Source organism: Alosa pseudoharengus, unplaced genomic scaffold (assembly GCF_046254945.1).
Source record: "Alosa pseudoharengus isolate Yale_2024_CS ecotype anadromous, Long Island Sound unplaced genomic scaffold, YU_APseudo_1.1 YU_APseudo_1.1_scf_2, whole genome shotgun sequence".
Lineage (NCBI taxonomy): Eukaryota > Metazoa > Chordata > Actinopteri > Clupeiformes > Clupeidae > Alosa > Alosa pseudoharengus.
The window spans coordinates 12,189,735-12,214,639 of NW_027468663.1; the positions used below are offsets into that span (position 1 = coordinate 12,189,735).

At 46.5% G+C, this 24,905-nt stretch overlaps 1 protein-coding gene across 2 annotated transcripts; it reads left to right on the forward strand.

The window, feature by feature from the left end:
• The first annotated feature begins 823 nt into the window (after window positions 1-823).
• Window positions 824-24,583, forward strand: pax3a (paired box 3a). Of its 2 annotated transcripts, none has more exons than XM_076295782.1 (9): window positions 824-908; window positions 1,377-1,612; window positions 2,008-2,137; window positions 2,425-2,568; window positions 15,322-15,521; window positions 16,787-16,952; window positions 17,305-17,528; window positions 22,897-23,160; window positions 24,566-24,583. In XM_076295782.1, exons 1-9 carry the CDS (start codon window positions 824-826, stop codon window positions 24,581-24,583), a joined length of 1,467 nt encoding a protein of 488 aa, XP_076151897.1. The 2 variants fall into 2 exon arrangements, with proteins under 2 accessions (XP_076151897.1, XP_076151898.1); XM_076295783.1 differs by having other exon boundaries at window positions 17,308-17,528.
• Window positions 24,584-24,905: the final 322 nt, after the last annotated feature.

Genomic DNA, 24,905 nt, shown 5'->3' on the forward strand with positions numbered 1-24,905 from the left:
CATGTGTTGATGGGTATATGGGTTCTCCTTTAGGTAGTAGACCAACTATAATCCGACAAGAAGTATGACAGATGAAATGAGAAAACTTTGTTAGGCTCCACCATAATACACAAACAGGCCGTATAAACCAGCAGGCTACGTTAAACAATAGGTATAGGCAACATACTACGCCAGCCTAAGCATCAGCCTAGCCCAAAGAAATCAGTCCATTAAAACTATGATGAAACTGGTATATTCCCATTGCTTTCAACGTTGCTCCATTGCTTATCGTAATAGTTATAGTTACATTTGCGAATGTGTGAGGTACTCATAACATCACGCATCGTCTTGATCTGGGGGTCATTGCACAAGAAAGTTTCAGCTGTCGGGCCAATCACAGCCCTCTTAAGGGCCTCGGGACTTTCCCTTCTCGGACCAATCAGAGGCCTAGGAGTGCCTCGGGAGCCAACAGCGCAACAACTGATAAAATGTTTCACCACTGACCGCCGTTCAATCCACAACAAGTGTGTCAACAACAACAAGACTGGGGAACAAGTTCAGGGTTTGCAGGGTTAGCCCTAAAAACACCACCTTTGAAAAGACTCGACTGTTACACTTATCAGGATATCCCACAACACATGTCAAAGGATTTGTTGAAGAACTTTCCTGTTCTGAAGCTTGCCTATCCAAGAGGTTGTTGTTGCATCGTACCCAAGAGGAGCGATACTCCTTGCTATTCTAGCGAGTTCTAAATATCACAAGACAACCAAGGACGTCTCAGTAATATCTTTTCGCCTGGTAGAAGCATCCACTTTAAATCTTCCGAATCGGAGTGTAAGGGAAAATGACAGCCTTAGCGGGGGGCATACCGAGAATGATGCGCCCCACGCCGCCACAAAATTATCCCAGAGGAGGATACTCTCTTGAAGGTAGGAATTTGTCATCAACACTTCAGACAGTTGCACCTTAATGTTATTATAAGACTAAACAGGCACTAACTGGACGAGTTTAACTTGTCATAAATGCAACGAACTCACCAAGACTTGCATCCCGTGTAAAACTATGATAGCTACTTGTTTCCATGCTACATTTGCGCAACTTGCGAGGCCTGTTTCATCCCTCTTGTCATTTTAGGACACATAGACCTAAAAACAGTAACTGGAGCAATACTTTTTAATTTGCAACCAAATGCCCCGGACGTGAAATGTACAGTTTTATTCCTATTATTTTAGCTTCTGCAACAGGTCATCTACTAAATTAAAATAAATGTCAAATAAACCGATATATAATAATAATAATAATAATAATAATAATAATAATACATATTATTAGTATGCGGTTATGATTGTGTTTTTCTCAGGCATTTGCATATCTCTGAGAAATGTGTTTATTTTCAGTTTCCACGCCATTAGGTCAGGGTCGAGTAAACCAACTCGGTGGAGTTTTCATAAATGGACGGCCTTTGCCTAATCATATCCGACACAAGATTGTGGAGATGGCCCACCATGGTATCCGGCCATGCGTTATCTCCCGTCAGCTTCGAGTGTCACACGGCTGTGTGTCCAAAATCCTGTGCAGGTACCAGGAGACTGGATCTATCCGGCCCGGTGCCATAGGAGGAAGTAAGCCCAAGGTAATAACAGAAAATATTTTTATGGCGAGGATTCTAGATAACAACTGTTTGCGTTAATGCGTTTACAAATAGATTGCAAAAAGGCTAATTAATTGTCGAATTAGTGGTGTGGACTGAATTGGTGAGGTGATAGTCAACACTTGTTTCATTGAATCAGTTCCTAGCCATTTTATGAATCAATTCCTACACTTTTAGCCATTTGATGTACTCACCATTGGTTTAGCAGCCATTAACATTAACTAAGCAGAGTAATATAGCAATAATGTGCATGTAATGTTCACTTTTCTATCTTTTAATTGAGTTTAATGCCCTTTATAACACAGTAATGCACAAGGTGGCTAAATATGCAACTATACATTTTGTGTAGCCTAACTCTGTTACTCTTCCATTTAAAGCAAACAACAACTCCCGATGTAGACAAGAAAATCGAAGAGTACAAGAGAGAGAATCCTGGAATATTTAGCTGGGAGATCAGAGATAAGTTACTCAAAGATGGGATATGCGACCGCAACAATGTTCCTTCAGGTAGGCCTATAATGTTTTATTCACCAGCTAAGCAAACAAGGTTAAAGTAGTCTTGTTCATCAGATACAGTGAACATTAACACTATTTTGTATTGGGATCTCATCATCCTTGGTTGTATGATATCTAAGCTAATTTATTAGGCTCTGTATTCAGTGTGTTTTGTATGCACATTCAACACGAGCATTCAACAGGTGTTGAATGTGTGTTTAGGCCACAGTGAACTTCAGCTGATTATATGGCATGCCTTTTTCGTTTTTTTTAACTCGATACATTTTGATATTTTAAAGTGAGTTCAATCAGTCGCACTTTGCGATGCAAATTCGGGGGAAGCGCCGAAGACGACGATGAAGAAGACGAAATGGAAAGGAGAGTACTAGACGAAAACGAGAGAAGAGGCAAACACAGTATTGATGGCATTCTTGGTGATAGATGTAAGTAGTCCTTTTGTCCTTTTTTGTTCTTGTTGTTAAGTCGTTTTTTCCAAGAAATCAAAGCTGGTTGATATAGTCACAGATGTCCACAAACATTGTGGCTCTCATCTTATATGAAGCTATATTATTATTATTATTATTATTATTATTATTATTATTATTATTATCATTATTGTTATTGTAGGCTGGTTGTTGTTATTGTTATTTATTAATTAAAAAATAGCACCAAGTAGCACAAACAGCACTAAAACTAATAGCATAGATACTAGCCGGTGGTTAAATGGATTCAAGCTTTTAGTTAACTCACACAGTATTTCTGTTTGCCCCTACTTTAGGCTATAAATAGTCAATAATGCGCCTATGATTGTAGCCTACAGTTTATCACAAATCAGTTATAGGCCTACGTTAACTGTTCATTTGGTCGTGAAATCATTATTTTAATCTCCTGGTTTATACACTAGGCCTACTTCTGATAATGCTGCAATGCCGAATCGATGATAATAAAAAAAAAAGGTAATTGCATAATTTTAAGAATTCTAAGAATTCAGTAGGCTATATACGTGTCAGTTCATAAGTGTCAAGAAGTTCAAGAGACAAAAGTCTGAATCAGTTGATCAAACATTTGTCCAAGGGTTCCGTTGCGTAAAAAGACGGTCCCGCGGTGCACAATCGAACACTTGAGGATGAACTTGGGAGACAAAAGCACTTGAGTCCATTGAGGCTCACGCTTCAGTTTCAGTTGGACAAAACCCTGCCTAGCAGCAGCTTGGTGCGTACAAAAGACGCCAACCTTTTCAAAATTTGAAGAGAAAGGAAGAAAAAACGATGCAACAAAAGACGGAGAGAAGACATTATGGGCTGGCAATGAGGGATGAATTATTCAGCGATCACCAATAGTAGCGACTGCGAGCACTTTTATAGACTTCACGCCTGAGAAAAATGCCCATTTTTATCTGCAAAATGTCTCCTTGGAGTCCTTACCGTTATTCAAACATGCCTTTCTCGCACAGAACAATGTCCACTAGGACGAAGAGAGCAGAAATGTGTCAGAGTAATCAGTGCAGGCGAACTCCATTTTAACACTTGTTGCATTAAGACCCGCTGAAAATGCACTCTACATGCACCAGCAGCGGTTGGGCCTACTTAGGCCTGTTATTTTTAACTTCTTAACATCAAACAATATATATATATATATATATATATATATATATATATATATATATATATATAAATTATTTGTTTTATTATTATTATTATTATTATATTATTATTTTTAAACGTTTTAGAATGTGGAAGAAGGTTGCCTATAATGATTTAATACAGGCAGTCCATTACGTGTTATTTTGTCTTTTCTCAGTTTTACAGATCCGTTTTTCCACGTTGTGGAATTAAACTGAGTGTAAGTGTCGTAGCCTATGCCACAGCATACACTGCAGTCTGATTTATCCATGGGCTATATAGCACTTTCCCCCCATGGAAAGAGAGGTTTGTTGAACAAGAATAGCTGTTGAAACAAGGAAACTGATATTGACCCGACGTTTTTCTAACCTCCAACCGAATGCATACTTCAGTAATCGAGTTTGCTTTCGATGCCAAGTCGTCAGCAATGCCTCGCCGGTTTCTGTGGAGGTGACAGGGTCACGGTGAGATCGCTCGCGTCATGCGCACTGTTACAATCCTCGCACATTATGTCCACTCATTGCAATGAAAACCTTTTCTAGTAGATTAAATCGACTCCTTTATTTGTTCCCACTTTCATCTCGACACAAAACCCGCCCCCTTCCTCTACGCCTGGGGCGCGCATTCATTCAATATCTTTAGCCACTTTCCTCTCCCTTTTTCAGGAAAGACGTCTCGAATACAAATCAGTTGGTAATTAGTTTAACCAGCGACTTTCGATACGAGCTTGGGTGAATGCTGGACGATAAGGGGAGTACAGCGAGAGTCGTAGTCGGTTCACTGTGTGTTGATTCTTCAGCGCAACAGATCAAGTTACATCTTGAGCAGGTTTACTTTCAGAAGAAGCGCGTGCGGTCAGATTGTCAGATCATCCTTGAGATTGCCATGAGATGAAGTGTGTTCTATTTCAAAGTGATGCAAAATGGCTGAAATCAGGAACACACTGGAAGTTGTTTTAGGCAGATATTCCACATGCAAGATTCGGAAGTATTGTTTCAAAAGGCTGTATCTCATCGCCACATGATCTTTACACTTGTGCCTGTTCACCAGAAAACCTATCCAGCTTTGACTAAGTCTGTGTGTTTTCTTAAGTTAATCAAACAGTTTATTTTGTGGTTCATTCAGATGTTAATGATTTAGCATGATAAAAGTGCAGGAGGATTCCCAGTTGGTGGAACCTTCATTGACCGACTGTAACGTTTTATTTCTCCTCAAAGATAAACCCTTTAATGGGAACATGTATTCACGTCCATTCTTTTACAGTGGGAGTTGTAATTTTTGTTGACTTTACAACTCTCAATTAAAACCTGAAAGTTTTTTTTTCTCAGTATGAAAAGGGAGTTTTCTGGCCAAATATTGATTAAGTAGGTGTTTACTGAGTCTTTGGTTTTCCATAAGAGAGGCTGGCCGCCCCCTGCCCCTTGCTCCTCCAAACCTATTGTTGTCTTCCCTTAAGTGTTGAGATCAAAGGCGGACCCTTTAGATTTATTTGTCTGGGAAAAGCCAGTATGGATGGCAGGGGGATGCTGACTGCCCCCTCTCCACCCCACACTCCTCTGAAAGAGAATTCATTTAGCCATGTGGACCTGTGTGCTTCCAAAGGGAATTCATTCATGTGTTACTTATTCACTTCATTATTTGATCAGGTAAAGTTTTTTACTAGAATTGAGCTGCAGAGTCTGCAGAGTAGGCGATGAAATTCTTTTAGAATAATTTATCATCAGAATAAATGCATGAATGCTCTCATTACTTTGTATGTGTTTAATTCAAGTTTTCAATTATGAGAGTATAATTGTTGACCTTTTGAGTAGTTATAGAAAATAATAGTAGTTTACCTCTAAGGTAGTGGCAGCCTATATTTCAATAATATAGTTTGTCATTAACACCAAAATCATATTTTGTAAATTTTTGTTTTGATGGACAAAACTTAGATTTGAGGTTGTGACATGTCTTCAAAAGCCTAACATGCTTAGACTTGGCACACAGTCCTACAAAAGGTTAGGTAGAAATCATCCATAAATATGTACACATAAATGGATGCTCGTTAATTGCATCCCATCCTTTATATTCCACCATTAACTTCCCCAAACCAACAATTCTGCAGTCTCATTTGGCTAATTAAAAGCAACTTGAGTCATCAAAGCCAGAGAGCAGACTTGCAGATTTTCATCAACTGGTCGGGGAAAAAAAGAGGATTCAGAAATACAAACAGTCAAAGGGATAACTTTTTTTTGAAAGGAAGCCCTGCGGAGGGCCAATTGAATAAGCCTAGTGCTTTGAGTTCTGCCATGGTGAACGCAGTCAACATGTAATAATTACTTTCATTGAGGCGCATTCCGACAATCTGCTGCCATTCTCCGCCAGCCATTGTCCCCAAGCAGGCAGAGAGCCAGGGGGACAGAGGGAATCAAGGGCTGACAAAACATGAAAGATTTAGCTGCTTTTGTCAAAGAAACGGAGTAAGACTTTGTTTGTGTAAATAAAGTGGGGAACTCTCTCCTCTGCTTTGCAGTGAATTGCTCTCAATGGGAGGAGGAAAAATTAGAGGAAGAGAAAAAAAGAGAGAGAGGCAGTTTAGAAAGATCAAGTGTGTGTGTGTGTATGTGTGTGTGTGTGTGTGTGTGTGTGTGTGTGTGTGTGTGTGTGTGTGTGTGACAGAGAGACAGAGAGAGAGAATATGGTTATGTCTGTGTGTGAGAATGAAAGAGGGAAATGTCAAGTAATGATATCATTTGGGTATTATTTTTATAAATAGGCACACAAGCTAATAATTAAGAAATTGATTCAGTAATTACTGTGACATATTTACACAGACATAAAATACCTTTGCTAATATTTTACTTTCAGCCTTACTTGCCAGTTTCTTTAACTGAATTTATTTTTATTTTTTTCTTAAGTTTTCCCAGCAAAGGTTTTATTAGATCTGAGGACAAATTTAACACAACAGCACACAGTCAGAAAAAAAATGATATGTTCATCTCTTTTCCCCTTTTATAAGTATGTTATTGCCTTTTTCTGCTTTTGGTTGGCCTATTTTTAAAACCGCTTTTGTGATTCAGTCAGGGAGTTACAGAGAGAGAACACTGTTCCCCCCCCTAACAATAAACAAGGGGGCCTAGTGCAACTTGTGGAATGCTTGCTACAGTCGTGATTCTCTCTGGACGCCCCGAAGGCATCAGGATATAGAAATATCTCTGTCTTATTCTCCAGGCGTCCTTATGGCTGCCTTGGCTCCTCATGCCACTCAACGGAGCCAAGCGCTCTATCAAAATAGTCCCCTTCTCATCATCTCGCAGGATCGCTGAAATACGCAAACACACACACACTTCCATTTTGTGTTGGCAACCCGAGAGCCTACACAGTTCATGCAGAGATACACACTGTGGTGTGTGTTAATTTTCCATTATGAGGAGATGATAACGGTTTATCATTTTTGTTCTGCTCCCCCATTTTTGTTCCTTCGCTCGTTCCTTTCTCAAGAGAGTGCACTGCTTCTGCGCAGTCATTCTCCTGGCGTGATAAACAAGAAAAAGAAAAAGAAATAGGACAAAAAAGAGAAGAGAAAAGAAAACTCGCTTATCTGCAAATGAATGCTGCCTCTATGCTTCATTAAAGTCTCTTTCTGTGTTGGCGCTGGCATTGTGATCCTCTGATATTAATTCAAAGGACAATTAATGAATGCAACCCATCTTTGAAGTCGGGGGCTGGGGGCATAGCCTGGGTCGGCCCCCGCGAGCTGATGGACTCGCCACATTCAGCCTGCCCTGTCCCTGAAAGACAGTTTGAAGAGGCTGAAAGAGACCTGTCCAATAGAAGGTCAAGGAGAATAGCCCTGGCTGAAAAAGAGCTCTCTATTGCTTGGAAGTATTAGCTAAGCAAAACTTTTTTTTTTTTGCTAGCCAGGGCTGAGGATGAAAAGGAGGAGCTGGAAGAGGTCGAGGGTGGAGGAGGTAGCCCCCGCAACAAAGCACCACAATGAGATGGTTAATTGAGAAAAGCCAGACAGCTATGTCAATCACTTAACTTGTAGAACCTCACTCTTAAACTGCCATATGATTGAAATCCCCCCACCCCCGGGAATCAGCTCCACTGAGAAAGGGATATGTGAGTTTAGACCCCTAAATCCAGTCTACCCGAGAACTCATTTTTGATGTAAACAAACAAACATGTAAATCAGTAGTTTCAGTGCCCAAGGTATTATGGTTGCTTTGGCAAATTAATTTTGTCAGCATGTTTTGCAATGTGTGTCCTAAGATGAGTTTGGCATGACCCAGCCAACTTCCACAGTGAGGCATTGTTAGTTCAGTCACTGCTTTATATAACTTGCATGGCTGGAAGCTTTTGCCATGCCTCAAACCAAATTTCCAATAATAATATGTAATTTCAGATTTGTGTCAGACATTCTCACGAGAAAATAAATACTCTTTTGTTAAAAATGCTTCATGAATTTAAGTTTGACTTTCTGAGGCAATATGCCCTCTATAATTTATGTAACTTGGTCCAACCCAGACAAGCCAGTCCTTTTTAAAGAAAGTTGCCATTTTAATAGGTTTTGTTGTCATTCACATGGATCAGAATACTTGATAGTTTGAGTAATAAGATGACAATTTTACATTATATTTGCAGATTCTGATAAAGCAGCCTTAACACAACTGTTGAAGTTGTCTTTAAAATATGATTATGCATTTTTTATGACAACAACATGAGGAAGTGAATGGCCATAATGGAATTGTTTTTGTTGTTGTTTACAAAAAAACTCACCATGACGATAAGCTGATTTAAAGGAGATTCAGGGATTTTTTTTTGTTTCTTCTCCTTAGTTTCCTGAATTGAGTGCCTATAGCGTTCCTATAGCTCAAGTTCATTTAAAAAATGCATCCAATGCCAAGGAATCGCTGCTAGTAATGAAAATGTATATGTGTGTACTGTTAGTCACATTGGATAAACGTGTCTGCTGAATGAACAAATATGAAGGGGATGCCAGTTGCTAGCTTGTCTGCTCTGATGAGTGCGAAGGGGAGTTAGCTGAGTTGGGGAGCAGAGAGGTAGGCCATATCTCCCCCTGCCTGCCTGCCTGTCTGTGTGCCTCCCCAGAGGAGCGGGGCAGGAGAGAGGTCTGCCTGGATAGGGTCAGAGGGGAGCGCCGGGTCACAGGCAGCTCCAGCTTCCACTGGGCAGGAAGTGAGGGTTAAAATAATGTTTTTGTTCATGGTGACAGGTAGCGGCTCCCCACGTGTGGCTCGAGGAGGCCCAGAGGATTAGAATGGACAGAGAAAAAGGGATGGAATTGTGGGTGTGTGTGTTTGTGTGTGTGTGTGTGTGTGGGGGGGGGGGCGATACTGTATTTGCTCAAAATGTCTTATTACAAACTCTTAAAGTGGTGCATTGGCTGGCTGACAGGCTGGCTGTGATTGAATGTGGGGGCGAACTCACACCTAGAGAGAGGGGGGGGAGAGAATGATGAGGGAGGGAGAGAGAGAGAGAGAGAGAGAGAGAGAGAATGATGGGGCACAGTAGGGAATTTGCTCAGGGAAAGGTATGGTTGGTGGTGTGTGTGTGTGCATGTGTGTATGTGTGTGTGTGTGTGCATGTGTGTATGTGTGTGTGTGTGTGCATGTGTGTATGTGTGTGTGTGTGTGTGCATGTGTGTATGTGTGTGTGTGTGGCGTGAACGGGCCGTCTCAGAGCTGCCCGGTGTGGCGCCTGTGCTTTGTTCCAGCGCCCGAGGGCACTGCCACCGTGAAAACCGCCACCTCTGTCACGGCACGTCGCGGTAATAGCCGCTCCACGCTGTGCCTTTAGGAACGCCCCCGTGTTTCCCTTTCACGCCACATGTCCTGCAACAATGAGCCGCCACATTATATGATAATACATCTCTTTATTCCATCACTCCGTTTTTATAGTCCAAGCCTGGTTCGGAACCCCGTTGCATGCCATGCAAATGTTTCTCTTTCGCCACCTTTCTTTTTTCCCCCAGCCTCCCCTCGAACCCCACCTTTCTCTCCATCTCGCCCCACTCTCTTCACTCCCACCCTGGGCAGCTGGGGAGGCTGGCCCTCTTTAGCAAGTCAAGTGAGTCCCAGTCCTCTCTCTTAACAAAATGTCCAACCCAGATGGGCCCATAAGCTGTCAGTTAACCATTCTCCCGCCCGCATCTGCCGACTCTCGATGTACTGTTTTATTCACTCGCGCAGTCACTTACTGGGACGCGGGCTCAAAAGAGCAGTGCCACTTCGCTGCGCAAATAAATACTTCATTTGTCTCTTCTGCCTTTTGTTTTGTTTGGGGAACACATGTCACCAGCTCAATTGCCCTCCTATTTAACTGCCCCCCGGAGGACCCACCGCCTCCCCCTTCAGGGACTATAAACTGCCCATATGGCCGGCCTCTCTTCTGCCTCTCGCTCCTCGGTGCACAATCCCCCTCCTCTCCTGGCTCCCTGTCTCTCTGTGTTACTGGGCCTTTCTCTCCCCACCTTACTTCTCGTCTGTTTGTCAAACGACTACATCTTTGAAAACTACGACTATATCTGTAGATTATCTGTGTATCTCCTTGTTGTTCATGTGTGTGTGTGTGTGTGTGTGTTGTGTGTATGTGTGTTCTTGAGCTGATTTGGCATATGTGCTCCCAACAACCTGTTGCCCTTTCCAAGGCCAACATTGCCATGTGAGTCCAGTCTTCTTTGGTTAGCATCTTGTTGGCCTGACCCGTTGCTGAGCTGTAATTTACGGCAGTTCAGTTCGCTGTTTTTTTTTAATCCACACAGGGCCAGTCTCTTTGCTCAAATAAGCCGGGGATTCATACAAACCCCTGCTTTACATGTTCCTGCCGCAGGTGGAAGTGATTGGGAGTGGAGGGGATAGTCTGCGTTTTTGTGTGTGTCTGTGTGTGAGTGTGTGTGAGTGTATGTGTGTGTGTGTGTGTGTGTGTGTGTGTGTGTGTGTTTGTTGAGCTGAGGTCTCCTTTCTTGCCCTGTCAGAGCCCTCGCTCGCCAACTTGATAAATGGTTCCACTCGGTTCAGGTTGGGGCGCTTTTGACAGTGCACCTCCTTTGTTGCGCCGGGGAGGGGGCAGCTGCAGGACGCATACAAATGGTCAGCTTGGTAAAAGAGTTGAGCACCTTGCGCTGGGCTTTTTATTTTTTCAAGTAAAAGACACCCCCTAGAAACGTAACCAAAAGCAAAAAGCTGATATAGCCCCAACTTTATTTGTGCTTACACCATATTGCCTGCAGTCTTGCTTTCAACACCCCCCCCCCCCCCCCCCCCCCTGTCATTCACACATTCGCTTAGCTGTCTTTGTGCTGCTTTATTTAAATCTCAGACCATTTCTGCTACTGGAAACTTGTTGCACAGCGTTCACAAGTTCTGTAACCATCCATTCTATGTGCAATTAGAGAAGTTCACTTTTTCACTCTCACTTTTTCCCTGAGCATCGCCACGATCTCTTCTTTCTTTTCTGTGTTTGCGCCATTTTCCGAGCTCCACGCTGTCTGGTCTGGTCTGGGTTGTCTCTTTGATTCTTTCTCTGTGTGGGAGACAAAGATGGTGTGGGGCGACAGGGAGGGGAGAGCAACACGTGAAAAGGGCTTTCAGGAGCGTCTGACTGAGAGGAAGGCAGCTGAAAGGGGGACTGCATGCGCTCGCACTCTGGCCAGTTCAAGGTATGCCTTTGTGAGGTGCTACCGAGCTCCGTCGGAGAACCAGTAGGGAACTTCCTGTCACGCTGCACGGCAGCCACTGTTGCCGCCGTCTGTCCATCTCCTCTCCTCTCTTGTGTCCGTCACTCCCTCCCACAACCCATCTATCTGTCCTTGAGTCTTTAAAAATCCATCCGTCACTTGTTCTGTCGACTACTGTATTGTTTAGAGACTGAGGCTGTGTTTGTGCATTTGTTTTGCATGGGACACTTGGAAAGAAACTTCCGGAAGTTCTGCAGGCAGAGTGTTGAAGTGGTATGATGCTTCAGCGCTGTGTGAACGGTGATTTTCCCTGGCCTTGAGTGTGGATCCTCTTGTTGTGTGATGTTGTTTTCTTGTGGGAATGGCGGCCCTCTGTGTAAGGGGGATGTGAGCTCTGTGTGACGAGGTTGTGTTTGAGCGCTGGATGACGAAGAAAGATGGCTGCAGCTGAGGGCAAGCGCAGGAGAGGTAACGTAGAACGGACCTGACGGGAGGCAGCGTGCCACAATTAGGTTAAGGAGCAGTGCGCGCTCCTCCCCCCCCCCCCCCCCCTCGCCCCATTAAAACCCATCCCTCCCTCTATCTGCCTCCCCCACCCCTGCCCTAAAAATGTCCAGGTGCCTTTGGGCTCCCACAACCCATCCACCATCCCACCCCCCCTTTCGCCATAACCCTCCACCCCTCCACCCTACGGCCCCTGTAACCCCCTGGCTGAGGAGGAGGAAGGATTGGGGGCTCCCCCCTGCTGTGCCCCTCCCGAGCCCCAGTGGCCCCACTCCGGCCCTCTTTGTGCCCCCCTCCCCGCCCCCACCCCGCTCCCCTGCCGGGCAGGTGACAAGGCCCTCAATGCGGACCAAGGCAGCCGTGATGGATCGATCCCGCAGATGGAGCGTGGAAATTGCTAGAAAAGGCTCCATCCACAGGCCGCTCCTTACAGCCCAACAAAAGGCAGCCAAATAACTCAAAGAGAGGGAGAGAGGGAGGGAGAGGGAGAGAGGGAGAGAGAGAAAGAGAGACTGCGAGAGGGGGTAAGAGAAAGAGAGAGAGAGAGTGTGACAGAAAGAAAGAGAAAGGGGTCCATAAGATGACAAAAGTAACACTGTCACATGCTATTAACTCACGGCCTGTGATGGAGTGCTTTTCGCGGCAGTTACTGATAATAAAAAAATGAAAAAGAGAGGGAGAGAAAGAAAAGAAGACAGAAATTAAATAAAAGAGGGAAGGAGAAGGAGAAGTCCTCCACCCCCACCCTGCTGCCGGGAGCCTCTCCGTCAGTGTGCAGGCGCTTCTTCTGGAGCCTCTTGTATTCGCCTCCGCTCTGCTTTTAAAGCCTGCTTTGTGTGTGCTGTTATTTGTTTATCAGTGTCTGTGGTTGTCTCATATAAAAGGAGTGTTTATTTAATAAGATTTTGTTACTGGTAAAACAAAAAGCAGCCTCCTCTTAGTTGATCATTTGCCCACATTTGGTTTGAAGGTAGGATTTGTTCTTTGAAAACAAAATGTATTGGATATCATTTCTAGGATCCTGTGTTTTCTCAAACAGTGTGTTGCATCATGTCTGGCTGTTTCTTCCATGAGCTGTCAGTTTCCTGCATCAGTGCCACGGAGTGTAATGAAAACCTCTTGGGCACGCAGAGAGAGCTTTGTTGTGTAACATTCGGAGAATTCTCTACACTAACGCTGTCCAGTGCATGTCATAGCAGTGGCGTTCCTGACGGAAAGCTGCAGATATGAGAGGTCTTGACTGACCTGTGGGCTGTGGATGGCTGCGGTCTGTGCCCTGGCGCCTGTAGTCCAAATGTAATGAAGAGCTCTCTCTCTCTCTTCCGCTCCTCCTTTCTCTCTTCTCTTCTCTCTCTCTCTCTCTCTCTCTTCCCTTTCCTTTCCACCCTCTGTCTGTCTCTCTCTCTCCTTTCTCATTTACCCTCTCCCTCTCTCCCTCCATCCTGCCCCCTCCCCTGCCCCGGTGTCTGGAGAGTGAGGCAGGAGAGACGCTCCGTGGGCTGAATCCCAGCGTTGGTGCCCGGACAGGCTCTCTCTCTCTCTCTCTCTCTCTCGCGCTGGCAGCCAGGAGCAGCATTTCCTGCGCGGTTCCAGGGAGTTCCCCACAGAGACGCAGACACAGATGGAGACACAGACGGAGACAGAGGCCCCTGCTTGTGCAGGTCTCCCTCTCTCTCTCTCTCTCTCTCTCTCTCTCTCTCTCGTTCTCCTTTTCTGTGCTTTTTAATTAAAGTTCTCAAATCGGGAGCCATCTCTACCACCAGGCACCAGTCAGGCACCAGTCTACCGAAGTCCTGTCTCTTCATACCTTCCTCCTCCTTTTCTTCCTTCATGCCCGCTGTGTGTGTGTGTGTGTGTGTGTGTGTGTGTGTGTTTCCTCAGCCTTTCGCTTCTATGCCCGCAGCTTGAGCTGGACTTTCTGCTGTGGTGGCCAGGCCTACGGAGGTGATATGAGAAAAGAAACACGCTGGTCAGGGCATTCAGGGGCTCGTCTGTTGGTCTGGTGTGTGTGTGTGTTTGCGTCTGTGTGTGTGTGTGTGTGTGTGTGTCTGTGTGTGTGTGTGTGTGTTTGTTTTGTTTTAAGGCCAAAGAAAGTTGGGTTTTGTCTTTCCATTCTCAGCCATCTGTGGGTAAAATATCGAGAGAGAGAGAGAGAGAGAAAGAGAAAGAGAGGGGGAGAACGAGAGAGAAAGAAAGAGAAAGAGAGAGAATGAGCACGAAAGAAGAGAGCTGAAGTCTCAGAAGCAGCAGATGCGTCCGCATGTTTAGACCATGGGTTTTGCTTTTTTTCACACAGAGACGTGGCCGACGGACAATGGCCGACTGTCACGGTAGTTTGAGGTGCCTAATCATTATTTAATAGACTGGCAACCCATTCGACACCCCCACCCCCCCCCCAACCCCCACCCTCACCACCCCTCCCCTTCCCTTCTCCCCAGTCAGTGGTGCCTGGTCCCCCCTGGGCTTAAAGACCGGCTCACACACTCACATACTCTTCTGCTGAATTAGGCCTGAAAGGAGCTCGCTTTCTCCCCCAACTTAGACTGAGCAAACAGATAAGGGAACACCTGCGTGGAGCGCCAGTCCCTGGCGGCCCTCGGCCCTGGACGCTGAAAGCCCCCTCGACTGAGCCGCCGCCACTGGCCTCAATGGACCCTGTGTCAGGGGGGTAGACGCCGCACACCCCAGGGGCCTCCGCCCCCTAGAATAGAGTCAAGCGGCTCTGGTGACAAAAGAAGCTGAAATTGAGTAAACATGTCATAAAAGAGTCATATTTAGGATTTGAAGGGGAGGGATAGGGATTGCAGGGAGGATAGCAGGGGATGTGTGTGTGTGTGTGTGTGTGTGTGTGTGTGTGTGTGTGTGTGTGTGTGTGTGAGTGTGAGTGTGTGTGTGTGTGTGTGTGTGTGTGTGTGTGTGTGTGTGTGTGTGTGTGTGTGGATTGGGACACATGGAATTGGCTGGAACTAGATTCACAATTCAAGCTCTAAATCCTACATCCCAGGATCTGACCACCTGTTGGTTAGGTGTATTGAAAAGCTTTTACATGCTTTATTTTCAGATCGTTTATGACATTATATATATGTTTATGACATTATATATTTATCATGAAAATGTAATGATTGTGGTCATGGTTGAAGAACTACAACTTATTGGTGATGTTTTGGTGAAGTGTTCTTTTGGTGAAGGGAGCACAGCTTGGTAGTAAGTAAAAACAAATTCAGTTTGGTAGTTCTATACCCACAAACTACAGCTGATCTGTTTTGGTGAAAGGTTCAGTGCAAAATAAAGCCATTTGGTCAATAAATATTTTAATAAAGACTATCATATCTGTGTGCATTATTGTATAATCATGTGTTTGTGTGTTGTGTGTTTTTGTTTCCCCCCAGCGAGTCACTCTGACGAGGGTTCTGACGTGGACTCGGAACCGGGCCTGCCCCTGAAGAGGAAGCAGCGACGGAGTAGAACCACCTTCACAGCAGAGCAGCTGGAGGAGCTGGAGCGGGCCTTCGAGCGCACACACTACCCGGACATCTACACCAGAGAGGAGCTGGCCCAGAGAGCCAAGCTCACGGAGGCACGTGTGCAGGTGAGACACACACACATACACACACACACACACACACGCACATGTTCACACACACACACACACGCACGCATGCACACACACACACGCACGCATACACACACATACACGCACGCACGTGCGCACAGTCCACACACACACACACACACACACACACGCACACATACACACACACACACACACACACACATACACACACACACACATACACACGCACACACACAGCCCAGCACGCCAACATATTTTAATCCAAATCCAATCCATCCATAAGATGATCCACATCCACGAGAGTCTCCAGCTGGTTTCACCTTTGATGCACTGAGCCGACCCCCCACCCCACACCACCCCCCCCCCCCCACCCTCACTCTTCCACCTCTGAGTGAGGCCCCCACACCACCCCCCCCCCCAACCTCACTCTTCCACCTCTGAGTGAGGCCCCCACACCCCCCCCCCCCCCAACCTCACTCTTCCACCTCTGAGTGAGGCCCCCACACCCCCCCCCCCCCCCAACCTCACTCTTCCACCTCTGAGTGAGCCCCCCCCCCCCCCCCGTGCCCTGCTCTGCCCATGCTCTGGAGGGTACCCGCTCCAGGCCCAGTCGGATGTGTAGCATACGGATGCTAAATGGGGCTTGGCACACTGCCCCTCTCTCTCCTCCCCTCCAGCCGTCAGTCACATGACCCCCCCCCCCCCCCCCAAACACACACACACACACACACACACATTCTATTAGTGTTAGCCACTTCCTGTTTGTGCTAACCTTAAGGGGGACCGACCCCCTAAATAGTTTCTTGTTGGTTCCTGCTTTTAAAAAAAGAGCTGTTTTTATTAAGGATCACTATTGAAGAGACATGTAATGCAGTTAGGGTCTGAATTAGACCCTCTGACCCAAACCCGTGACTGTGCTCCATAAAGCCATGATGTCACCAGCCTTAACCAGCACAGATGTCTAGATTAGTATCTAATTAGCTCCCAGCTATGGAGTGTTGAACCCACAAAGGCGCACGACACATACACACATACACACACACACACACACACACACACACTTGAGGACTCACAAAGCCACCCCACACAGTTTTAAACAAAAGGACCTATTCAAACACCACGTGATCCTCTACATGCAAAACAGCTTTTGCTAACTCACATATACTTGGAAATGACAACGTTGTCTGTATGTCTCCTTTCTTGTCTTCAACCTAACACATTTAAATTGTTTTTCCATTTTCCTGCTTTTCCCTCCCTCTGCTACTCCTGCCATCCGACAGGTCTGGTTCAGCAACCGGAGAGCTCGCTGGAGAAAGCAAGCAGGGGCCAATCAGCTTATGGCCTTCAACCACCTAATCCCCGGAGGGTTCCCCCCCTCAGCCATGTCCAGCCTACAGCCCTACCAGCTCTCCGACAGCCCCTACCCTCCCTCGTCCATATCGCAAGGTAGCCCAGGCTCCTCAGGGCTCAGACACTGAGTCAATGATGACCATGAAGATAAAGATAACGATACAGAAAGTAGATCGGCTTAAGTGCAGTTGTTTTGTGATCACTGTGTCCTACTTAGTTTGATTGAATATCAAATGCAATGCATCATAGGTTGTGTAAAGGGATACTTATCCTTTTAATTTACCTATTTGTCAAAGCTTCGCTAGAAGTAGGTATGGTCATTTTTTTTTTCTGTCCTGATTCTATTGCCATAACACCTTTCTCTCTCTCTCTCTCTCTCTCACTCCTTTTTTCCCTCTCGCTCCCCCCTTCTCTCCCTCTCTATTTCTCTATATCTCTATCTCTCCAGCAGTGTCTGAGCAGGCCAGCACAGTGCACAGGCCCCAACCTCTGCCCCCGACTTCCGTGCACCAGTCGGGCTTGACCTCCTCGGGAGGCCAGGACGGCAGCTCGGCCTACTGCCTGGCCTCTGGACGTCACGGCTTCTCCGGCTACTCCGAGAGCTTCGTGCCCCCGCCGCCCGGCCACTCCAACCCTGTCAACCCCGCCATCGGCAACGGCCTCTCCTCTCAGGTAGGTCTGTCATGCTCGCGTTCAGAAGAAGCACACCTGCTTTGAGTTAAAGTGAGCCTGCGTGGAGTTGAGCTGTTTTCCCCTTGCCACCACTGCCCTGTGCTTGACCTTGGGAGTTTAAGCCTCGGGCTTTATCAAAGCGCTTTGAGAGAATGTGTATTGCTCATGGCGCTATGCTGATCAATAGAAGTGATGATAACTAAATTGTGTGCGTTGCCATAGTAAGATTGTGGACTTGTGTGGACAAGGAGGCTGTTGATTCAGCGATGTGTGGTGTTTGTGTCTGAGGCAGTCAGTAGCTGCTGTGTGTCTGTAAGGTGCAGGGTGTCATTGGGATGTGTCTCATTACAGGAAAGCAGATGCACAGCTTGATGAAGTGTGAAGGATATAGAGAGTGAGAGAGAGAGACAGAGAGAAAGAGAGCTAGAGAGTGAGAGAAGAGAGAGAGAGATGGAAAAAGAGAGAGTGGCAGGCGGGCTGTGACACAAATGAGAAGTGAAAAGACAATTATGGGAGATTACACACTCATCAGCAGCTATCAGACACTCCCTGAGCCACGCAAGCCCCTCTAACAGGCAGAAAATGAGCTTTGAACAGTCACAAAGGGTGCCCAGGCCAGCTCGCCGCAGTGCATGCTGGGAGCTCTCCGTGGGCAAGCTGAAGATTCTCAGGCCTGGCTCTGGCTCGTCACATTGGAAAAAAAGAAAGAATTTTGCCTCAAGCGTTTTCTCTCTTTCTTTCTGTCCTCTTTCTCTCTCTCTCTCTTTCCTAAAGAGGACAAGAGGACTGTATAGCCTGAGGGGACACATGTGAGAGCTGTATCCTGTTTTCAACCACCCCCCCCCCCCCCCCATCCAAAAAAAAAGATCAAGCTGAAAAAAAAAACTTACACTTACAAGAAAACAAAAACAACCATTTACTAAAACATTTAAACACAGAGCTAAATGAAATTGTGTCTCTGCAGCCGCACATTCAGATGTGTAAGCTTTTACATCACATGAACACGCACCATCACAAAGCCCATCCAAGCCCTCTTGGCCTGCTGCTGCTGCTGCTGCTGATGGTGTTTTTGTAGTGTGGGTCTGTTTGAGTTTATCTTGTGGTAAAAAAAAAGAAAAACTCCAGAAAAAGGGGGGTGCACAAACTTAACATCGTTAGGTGACCCTTCCCTAGCCAGAGGCCATAAGGGCCACTTACCTCACCCCCTCAGAATGTGGCTGTTTTCGGCATTAGTGGTCTCAACTGCCGTGCGAGGTCGAGTGCCAGGCCGTGGTGTGTTATGCGAGTAGATTCGGGAGCCTACCCTGTGGAGTGTCACCCCGGTGATGGAGGACTGACCGCTGTCCTTCATCATCTGCAACGGCAATTACTGAAGGCGGCAGTGTCTTAATTGCTTCCGATGAGAGTTGATCTTCAGTAATCTTGTGTGTAATTTATGCAAACGAGTCTCTTTTTGTTTTAATTTGACTAATTTGTGTAAATGCATTGGAGCTGTTGAACGTATGGGGGTGATGATCTGTTCCAGCGTGACAGAGTGGAGGGTAGAGACAAACAGTACTTATGGAAACCAGCACGCGCATCCTACAGATGATTATACAATAATTATGGTTCATAACAGACTCAGGCATCTGAGATTCAGGACATAAAGAAATATGTGGTTTCAACAAGATTATATATGGAGCCTAATTCCAATTCCAACTGACTGATACAAGAATACATTGTAATATCCTGGAAGGTAGAGACTCAAGTTATAATTTTGTAACCTGATTGCTATTAGTCACCAGTGGGTTATATGAAATTTGGTTTTGGAAGTGGCACCCGTTTTGACATGGTTACAGTATGAATGGGTTGGAGTGTTTGGCAGTGGGGGTTGACAGTGGGGTGGCGGTGGGGAGTGTGTGCGGGCGTCATGTGGTGTCTGCTGGCGCACTCCTCCCTCCCTCTTGCTCTCTCTCCATCCCTCCCTCTCTCCCTCCCTCTCTCTCTCTCTCTATTCTCTCCCTCCATCCTTCCCTTCCTCCCTCTCACTCCATCCGTCCCTCCCTCCCCCCCAGTGGCCCGGGCTGTGGCGCGTCAGGCGCTCTGATCCGCTGCATACCACAGGGATGGGTTCTCAGCAGCGCTGCGAGTGCGCTGGCTTTTCACCCCCGCGGGACCTAATCCCCGGAACAACCTCGAAACAGAGACACCCACCCTCAGGACCCCACACTGCTGCTGCTCGTGTCAAACACACACACACACACACACACACACACACATGCATACACATATGCATACACACGCATACATTCACTCTGGCACACACACGCACACACACACACACACCCACATACCCACACACACACACGTACACACAGGTGTGTGCGCATGTGTAGACAAACACACTCTTATATACATGGACCTGGACAACTGTGTATGTATACACACACATGCTGTACAAATACATCTGTGTGCATGCACAATAAATGCCCATACATACACACACATACACACACACACACACACACACATACACACTGATAAATGTGGACACAGATACACACACATACTGGTACTGTATATAAAATGCATTCAAAACACTTAAATACACACACACACACACACACACACACACACACACAAACAAACAATTACAACAATAAACATGACAGCATTTAGCTTTATTGTTACAGGATAAAAGACAAAGTCACAGCCACAGTCACTAATCTGTCAGCTGTCTGATTCACCAGCCCGCCATTCTCCACTGCTCTTTGCGTCTGTCTTTTATGGTGTGATGTTTTGACCATTCCCACTTCCACTTTACATGGTGCTCTGGCCCACCACCCCACCCTCCGGCCCTCCACCCCAGCCCACCCCAGCCCAGACTTCTGCCACGCTGAGAGATGAATGGGGTCTCTTGACCTCCATGTGTTTCCGATTTGTCAGGAGTCACACATCATGGCGCTCTTCACAGGCGTTAGCTCAGATTCCTCTGACAGCGCTCCTGTAAATTATGCTCCCGCATATATCTATGTATGTGTGTGTGTGTGTGTGTGTGTGTGTGTGTGTATGTGTGACAGACAGACAGACCGAGAGAGAGAGTATGTGTGTGAATGAATGTTTGACTGTGTGTGTGTGTCTATGAATGAGAGAGAGAGAGAGAGAGAGAGAGAGAGAGAGAGAGCAGGAGAGAGAGAATATGAATGAATGTCTGAATATGTGTGTGTGTGTGTGGGTGGGTGGGGGTGCTGCAAGGTGGGAATCTCCTATACATATTTCCGCTCTCGTTTCCCTCTGCCTTTAGTGTTCGGTGAGGCCAGTACCGTGCAGCTGTTGAGGATGAATCACCTTTGGGATTTCTTGACCTCCGACGGTGCTAGAAGGAGCTCGAGCCACACACATTGATATAGTCGAACGCACATGTTCTCATGCTCTCTCCCCCCACACCATCACACAGATGCTGATTCTATCAGCACATATGAATATGAGCACACAGGAACACACATACATGTACACACACACACACACACACACACACACACACACACACGCACACACGCACACACACACACACACACACACACACACACACACGCATATACACACACACACACACGCACACACACACACACACACACACACACACACACACACACACACACACACACACACACACACACACACACATACACATACACACACACACACACTTACACACACACATGAGCACACACACAAACGCACATATACATGCAGAAAGCACATACACACACACACACACTCACACACACACACACATGATCATATGATCACACAGAAAATATACACATAGATGCACGCACATTCTCTCTCTCTCTCTGTCTCTGTCTGTTTTTCTGTCTCTCTCGCACGCACACACACACACACACAAACACACATACACACATGGACACACACACACGCACAGGTCCTGTGTAAAAGCATTTAGAGTGTGGCCATGCTCCCTGGTTCCCACGTACTGCGGGGCCCCTCTCTCTGCTCAGCGGCCTCTCTCCTCTCGGACACGCTGGATTTAGGAATCTAAGGATGCCTGACCCTCTCAGGCACGGTACAGCACCAGCCAGGCGCGAGGGAAGCCCACAAATCCTCTTTTTTTCTCTTCCACTTTCCCCCTCTCTTTCTCATTTCTCTCTCTCTCTCTCTCTTTCTCTCTCTCTCTCTTCTCTGTGGTGTTGCCTCCTCGTCTGAACATGCGCGAGATCATTTTAGGAAAATGTTACTGGGGTAAAGAAACACAACGCTGGCGCACTCCGAAAATGACCACTCAGTTGGTCGGTTTGTGAGCTGGGAAATGATTTAAAGGGAAACATGTGTCGAGCGGAATGGGGGAATAATGTATCTCTTATGTTTTTTTTTTTGAAGGGTGGGGAGGGGTTCGGTAGGCAACCTGCTTTAAATTAATCATTAACAGAGCGCGGAGTATGGATCAGTGGGAATCGATTAATTCAAAGTAGCATTTGGGCCTTGTCATCATTTTTCAAAGAATAAATGGATGTTGAAGGTTTAGCCTGTGCTATAGGTCTCTGTGGTAGTTTTTTTAAGCCCCTCTCTGTCATTACTTGGACCTATTAGACACGGGGATTCTGAATCATCTCGCTAAAAAGTCAGCAAACGAGGAGGCTCTTTTACGGACCATCACCGTTGTTTGTCATCTTGAATAAAACTGTTGTGATCTGGGCGCTGATGTTGGGCCTTTACAAACATTAGCAGTATTTAACATCTACTATTTTAAGAGAAAAGAGCATTAGCAGTATTTAACATCTACTATTTAAGAGAAAAGAGCATTAGCAGTATTTAACATCTACTATTTAAGAGAAAAGAGCATTTATGTGAGCTGCTCACTGAGACACATTTAGTTTACTGGTGTCTTAGGTTTGTCAGGTTGTCATCTTGAAAATGCACAATATACTCTTGGCTTGTCACAGGACATTTTAGAATAAAATTAGTCTCTTTACTCAATATATTTCATATGATCTGATCCACATCTACCCTCATTTCCACCCTGTTAACGATTCCAACCTGCACCACTGCTTCTTTACCACACTGCATTGCTCTGCCTATGTCATGCAGGAACTCTGCTTTTCCATACATAGGCTACATTGCGAATACCACCAGTGATAATTTTACAAATGTACTAATGACATGTATAAATAAATTTATCGATTTTTAGGTTTTATATTTTCTCTGCACGTTATGCATATTTTCTCTCCTTTTTGTCTGGTTTATAATCATATCTCTCCTTTTTTGATTTGTTTATAATCGTATCTGTGAACACGTTTGATTCCATGAAGCTGATTATGACCGTGCTGGTCTGACAGTCCCTCTCCTCTCTCTCTCTCCCTGTGTGCAGGTGATGGGTCTACTCAACCCCGGAGGAGTGCCCCACCAGCCCCAGGGTGACTTCGCCCTCTCGCCCCTGACAGGCGGCCTGGAGCCCAATGCGGGCATGCCCACCAGCTGCCACGGCTCCCAGCGTCTGGAGGGGCTGCCCGGCTTGCCCAGCATGCCCACCCTGCCCAGCTCCCAGTCCTACTGTCCCCCCACCTACAGCTCCCCCGCCTACAGTGTGGACCACGTCACCTCCTACCAGTACGGCCAGTATGGGCAAAGTAAGGTGAATACCACACAGTTACTAATTCTGTTGTTTACATTAAATAAAAGAAAGTGTAATCGTTTTCATCTATTTTCTGGGGAAGGTATTTGACACCAAAATATATGTACCGGTAAAATGTATATTTTTTTCATATACTTTGGATCAGAGAGTGTGTGGGTTCCTTATGTACACTCGACACGAGTGGAGTATGTTGGCATAGACATGGTCAGTTACCCCTTTTTCTGTCTGTATGACATCAAAAGCTCTGTGCAATGATGGAGTCCATTTTAGTGAGTCGTCTTAATTTATACCACGTTGATTGTATTTATATTTCGACACAGGTCACATATAATACAGTTCAAATTTGATACAACTGGGGGACATGAGGCCGCTTTCCTATTCAATCATTTATTACTTTCAAGAACATTCCAGACTTTTTTCCCCCTTCCACTCTTTCATCATCGAACCTTAGGTGTTCTTTTTCAAAATATGACCACCCTCATTTTTTCAAACGAAACATGATAAGTGGACCTCCAGAATCAAGAGTCGAGAGACCGAGCAAGTAGATTGCGCTCACCTCAAAAGGCGAACAGTTCAGGCACCTGAGTTTACATAAGCCAACGCGTCTCTGAACCTGTGCGGTGGCCATCGGTAGGTTGCGTGTCGTCAGCGATCCTCGCCGCTCCGTGCACGCTGACCTCGCGTGACCCCTGTGTGATGAGCTCGCCCATCAAGCTCGGGGGTCGCTCACCTAGCCATGTAATGACCCCGGGGTAACGTTGATCTGTCCCATCATCCGCGCGTAGACCCCGGCGAGCGGCTCTCGGCCAAAGTGTGTTTGACAGAAGCGGGGAGAGACAGAAGGGAGGTTGTAGTGGGGGTGGTGAGGGGAGTGGAGCGGGCTAGATGCATGGGACCACATGTAGAATGCCCCATCAGCGACGACATCTTGATGTTATTAATTTGCTGAGCCCCCAGACCCACGTGCAGCTCGCGGGGAGCGGGAGACGTGGAGGTGGGAGTGAGGGGGTGGGGGTCTTTTTTTGCGAGGAGCAAAATGGCCCCTGGCAGCCGGCGATTGGAACCATGTGTATCTGGCAGAGGTCAGCCCCAGAGTTGTTATTGATCACTGGCCCTGATCCACCGAGTGCTAGCCAACTCGCCCCCCCCCCCCCCCAACCGCCACCCCTCTCCAAAAAAAGTCAGGAACGCCCCGAAAATCTGTTCCTTTTCCCTCTCTCCCTCCCTTGTACTCTCTCCCTCTCTCCCTACCTCCATGAGAGCGTGTATTGCATGCCAGAGAGTACCCCACTCTGACAAGATCCCCCTGCATGAAGAGATGCTGTCATAACCCTCCTCACTAAAGACCTCTCTCTCTCTCTCTCTCTCTCTCTCTCTCTCTCTCTCTTCTCTGCTTCTCTTTCAGGTGCCTTTCATTATTTGAAGCCCAACATCGTCTGAGTGGAGGAGTTCACTGGATGCTCTGATGCTGGACTCTTACACCCGACTAATCCAGCCTCCCGACCACCACTGGCCCCCACCCCTCACCTCCCAGCCCCCACCAATACACACACGTATCCCAACAGGGGGACAACACAGAGGAGAGAGGGGGGGGGGGGTTGTTTTTGGAAATGGAGGGGGCTTAGGGAGGTGAGGGAGGGGGCGGGCGGGGGGCGGAGGGGTGAAGTGGCCCTGATCGGGTGAAAGAGGAGAGCATTCAGATAATCAGGACCAAAAGGCCAGCCTCTCCAGTTACCTGGCACTCG

Bases quoted from the DNA above. Each gene is read 5' to 3' on its own strand.
- pax3a (XM_076295782.1), top strand. From the start codon at position 824: ATGACAGCCTTAGCGGGGGGCATACCGAGAATGATGCGCCCCACGCCG. The intron at 15,522-16,786 runs GTGAGACACACA...GCCATCCGACAG, and splicing joins TCACGGAGGCACGTGTGCAG to GTCTGGTTCAGCAACCGGAG. The intron at 17,529-22,896 runs GTAGGTCTGTCA...CCCTGTGTGCAG, and splicing joins GCAACGGCCTCTCCTCTCAG to GTGATGGGTCTACTCAACCC.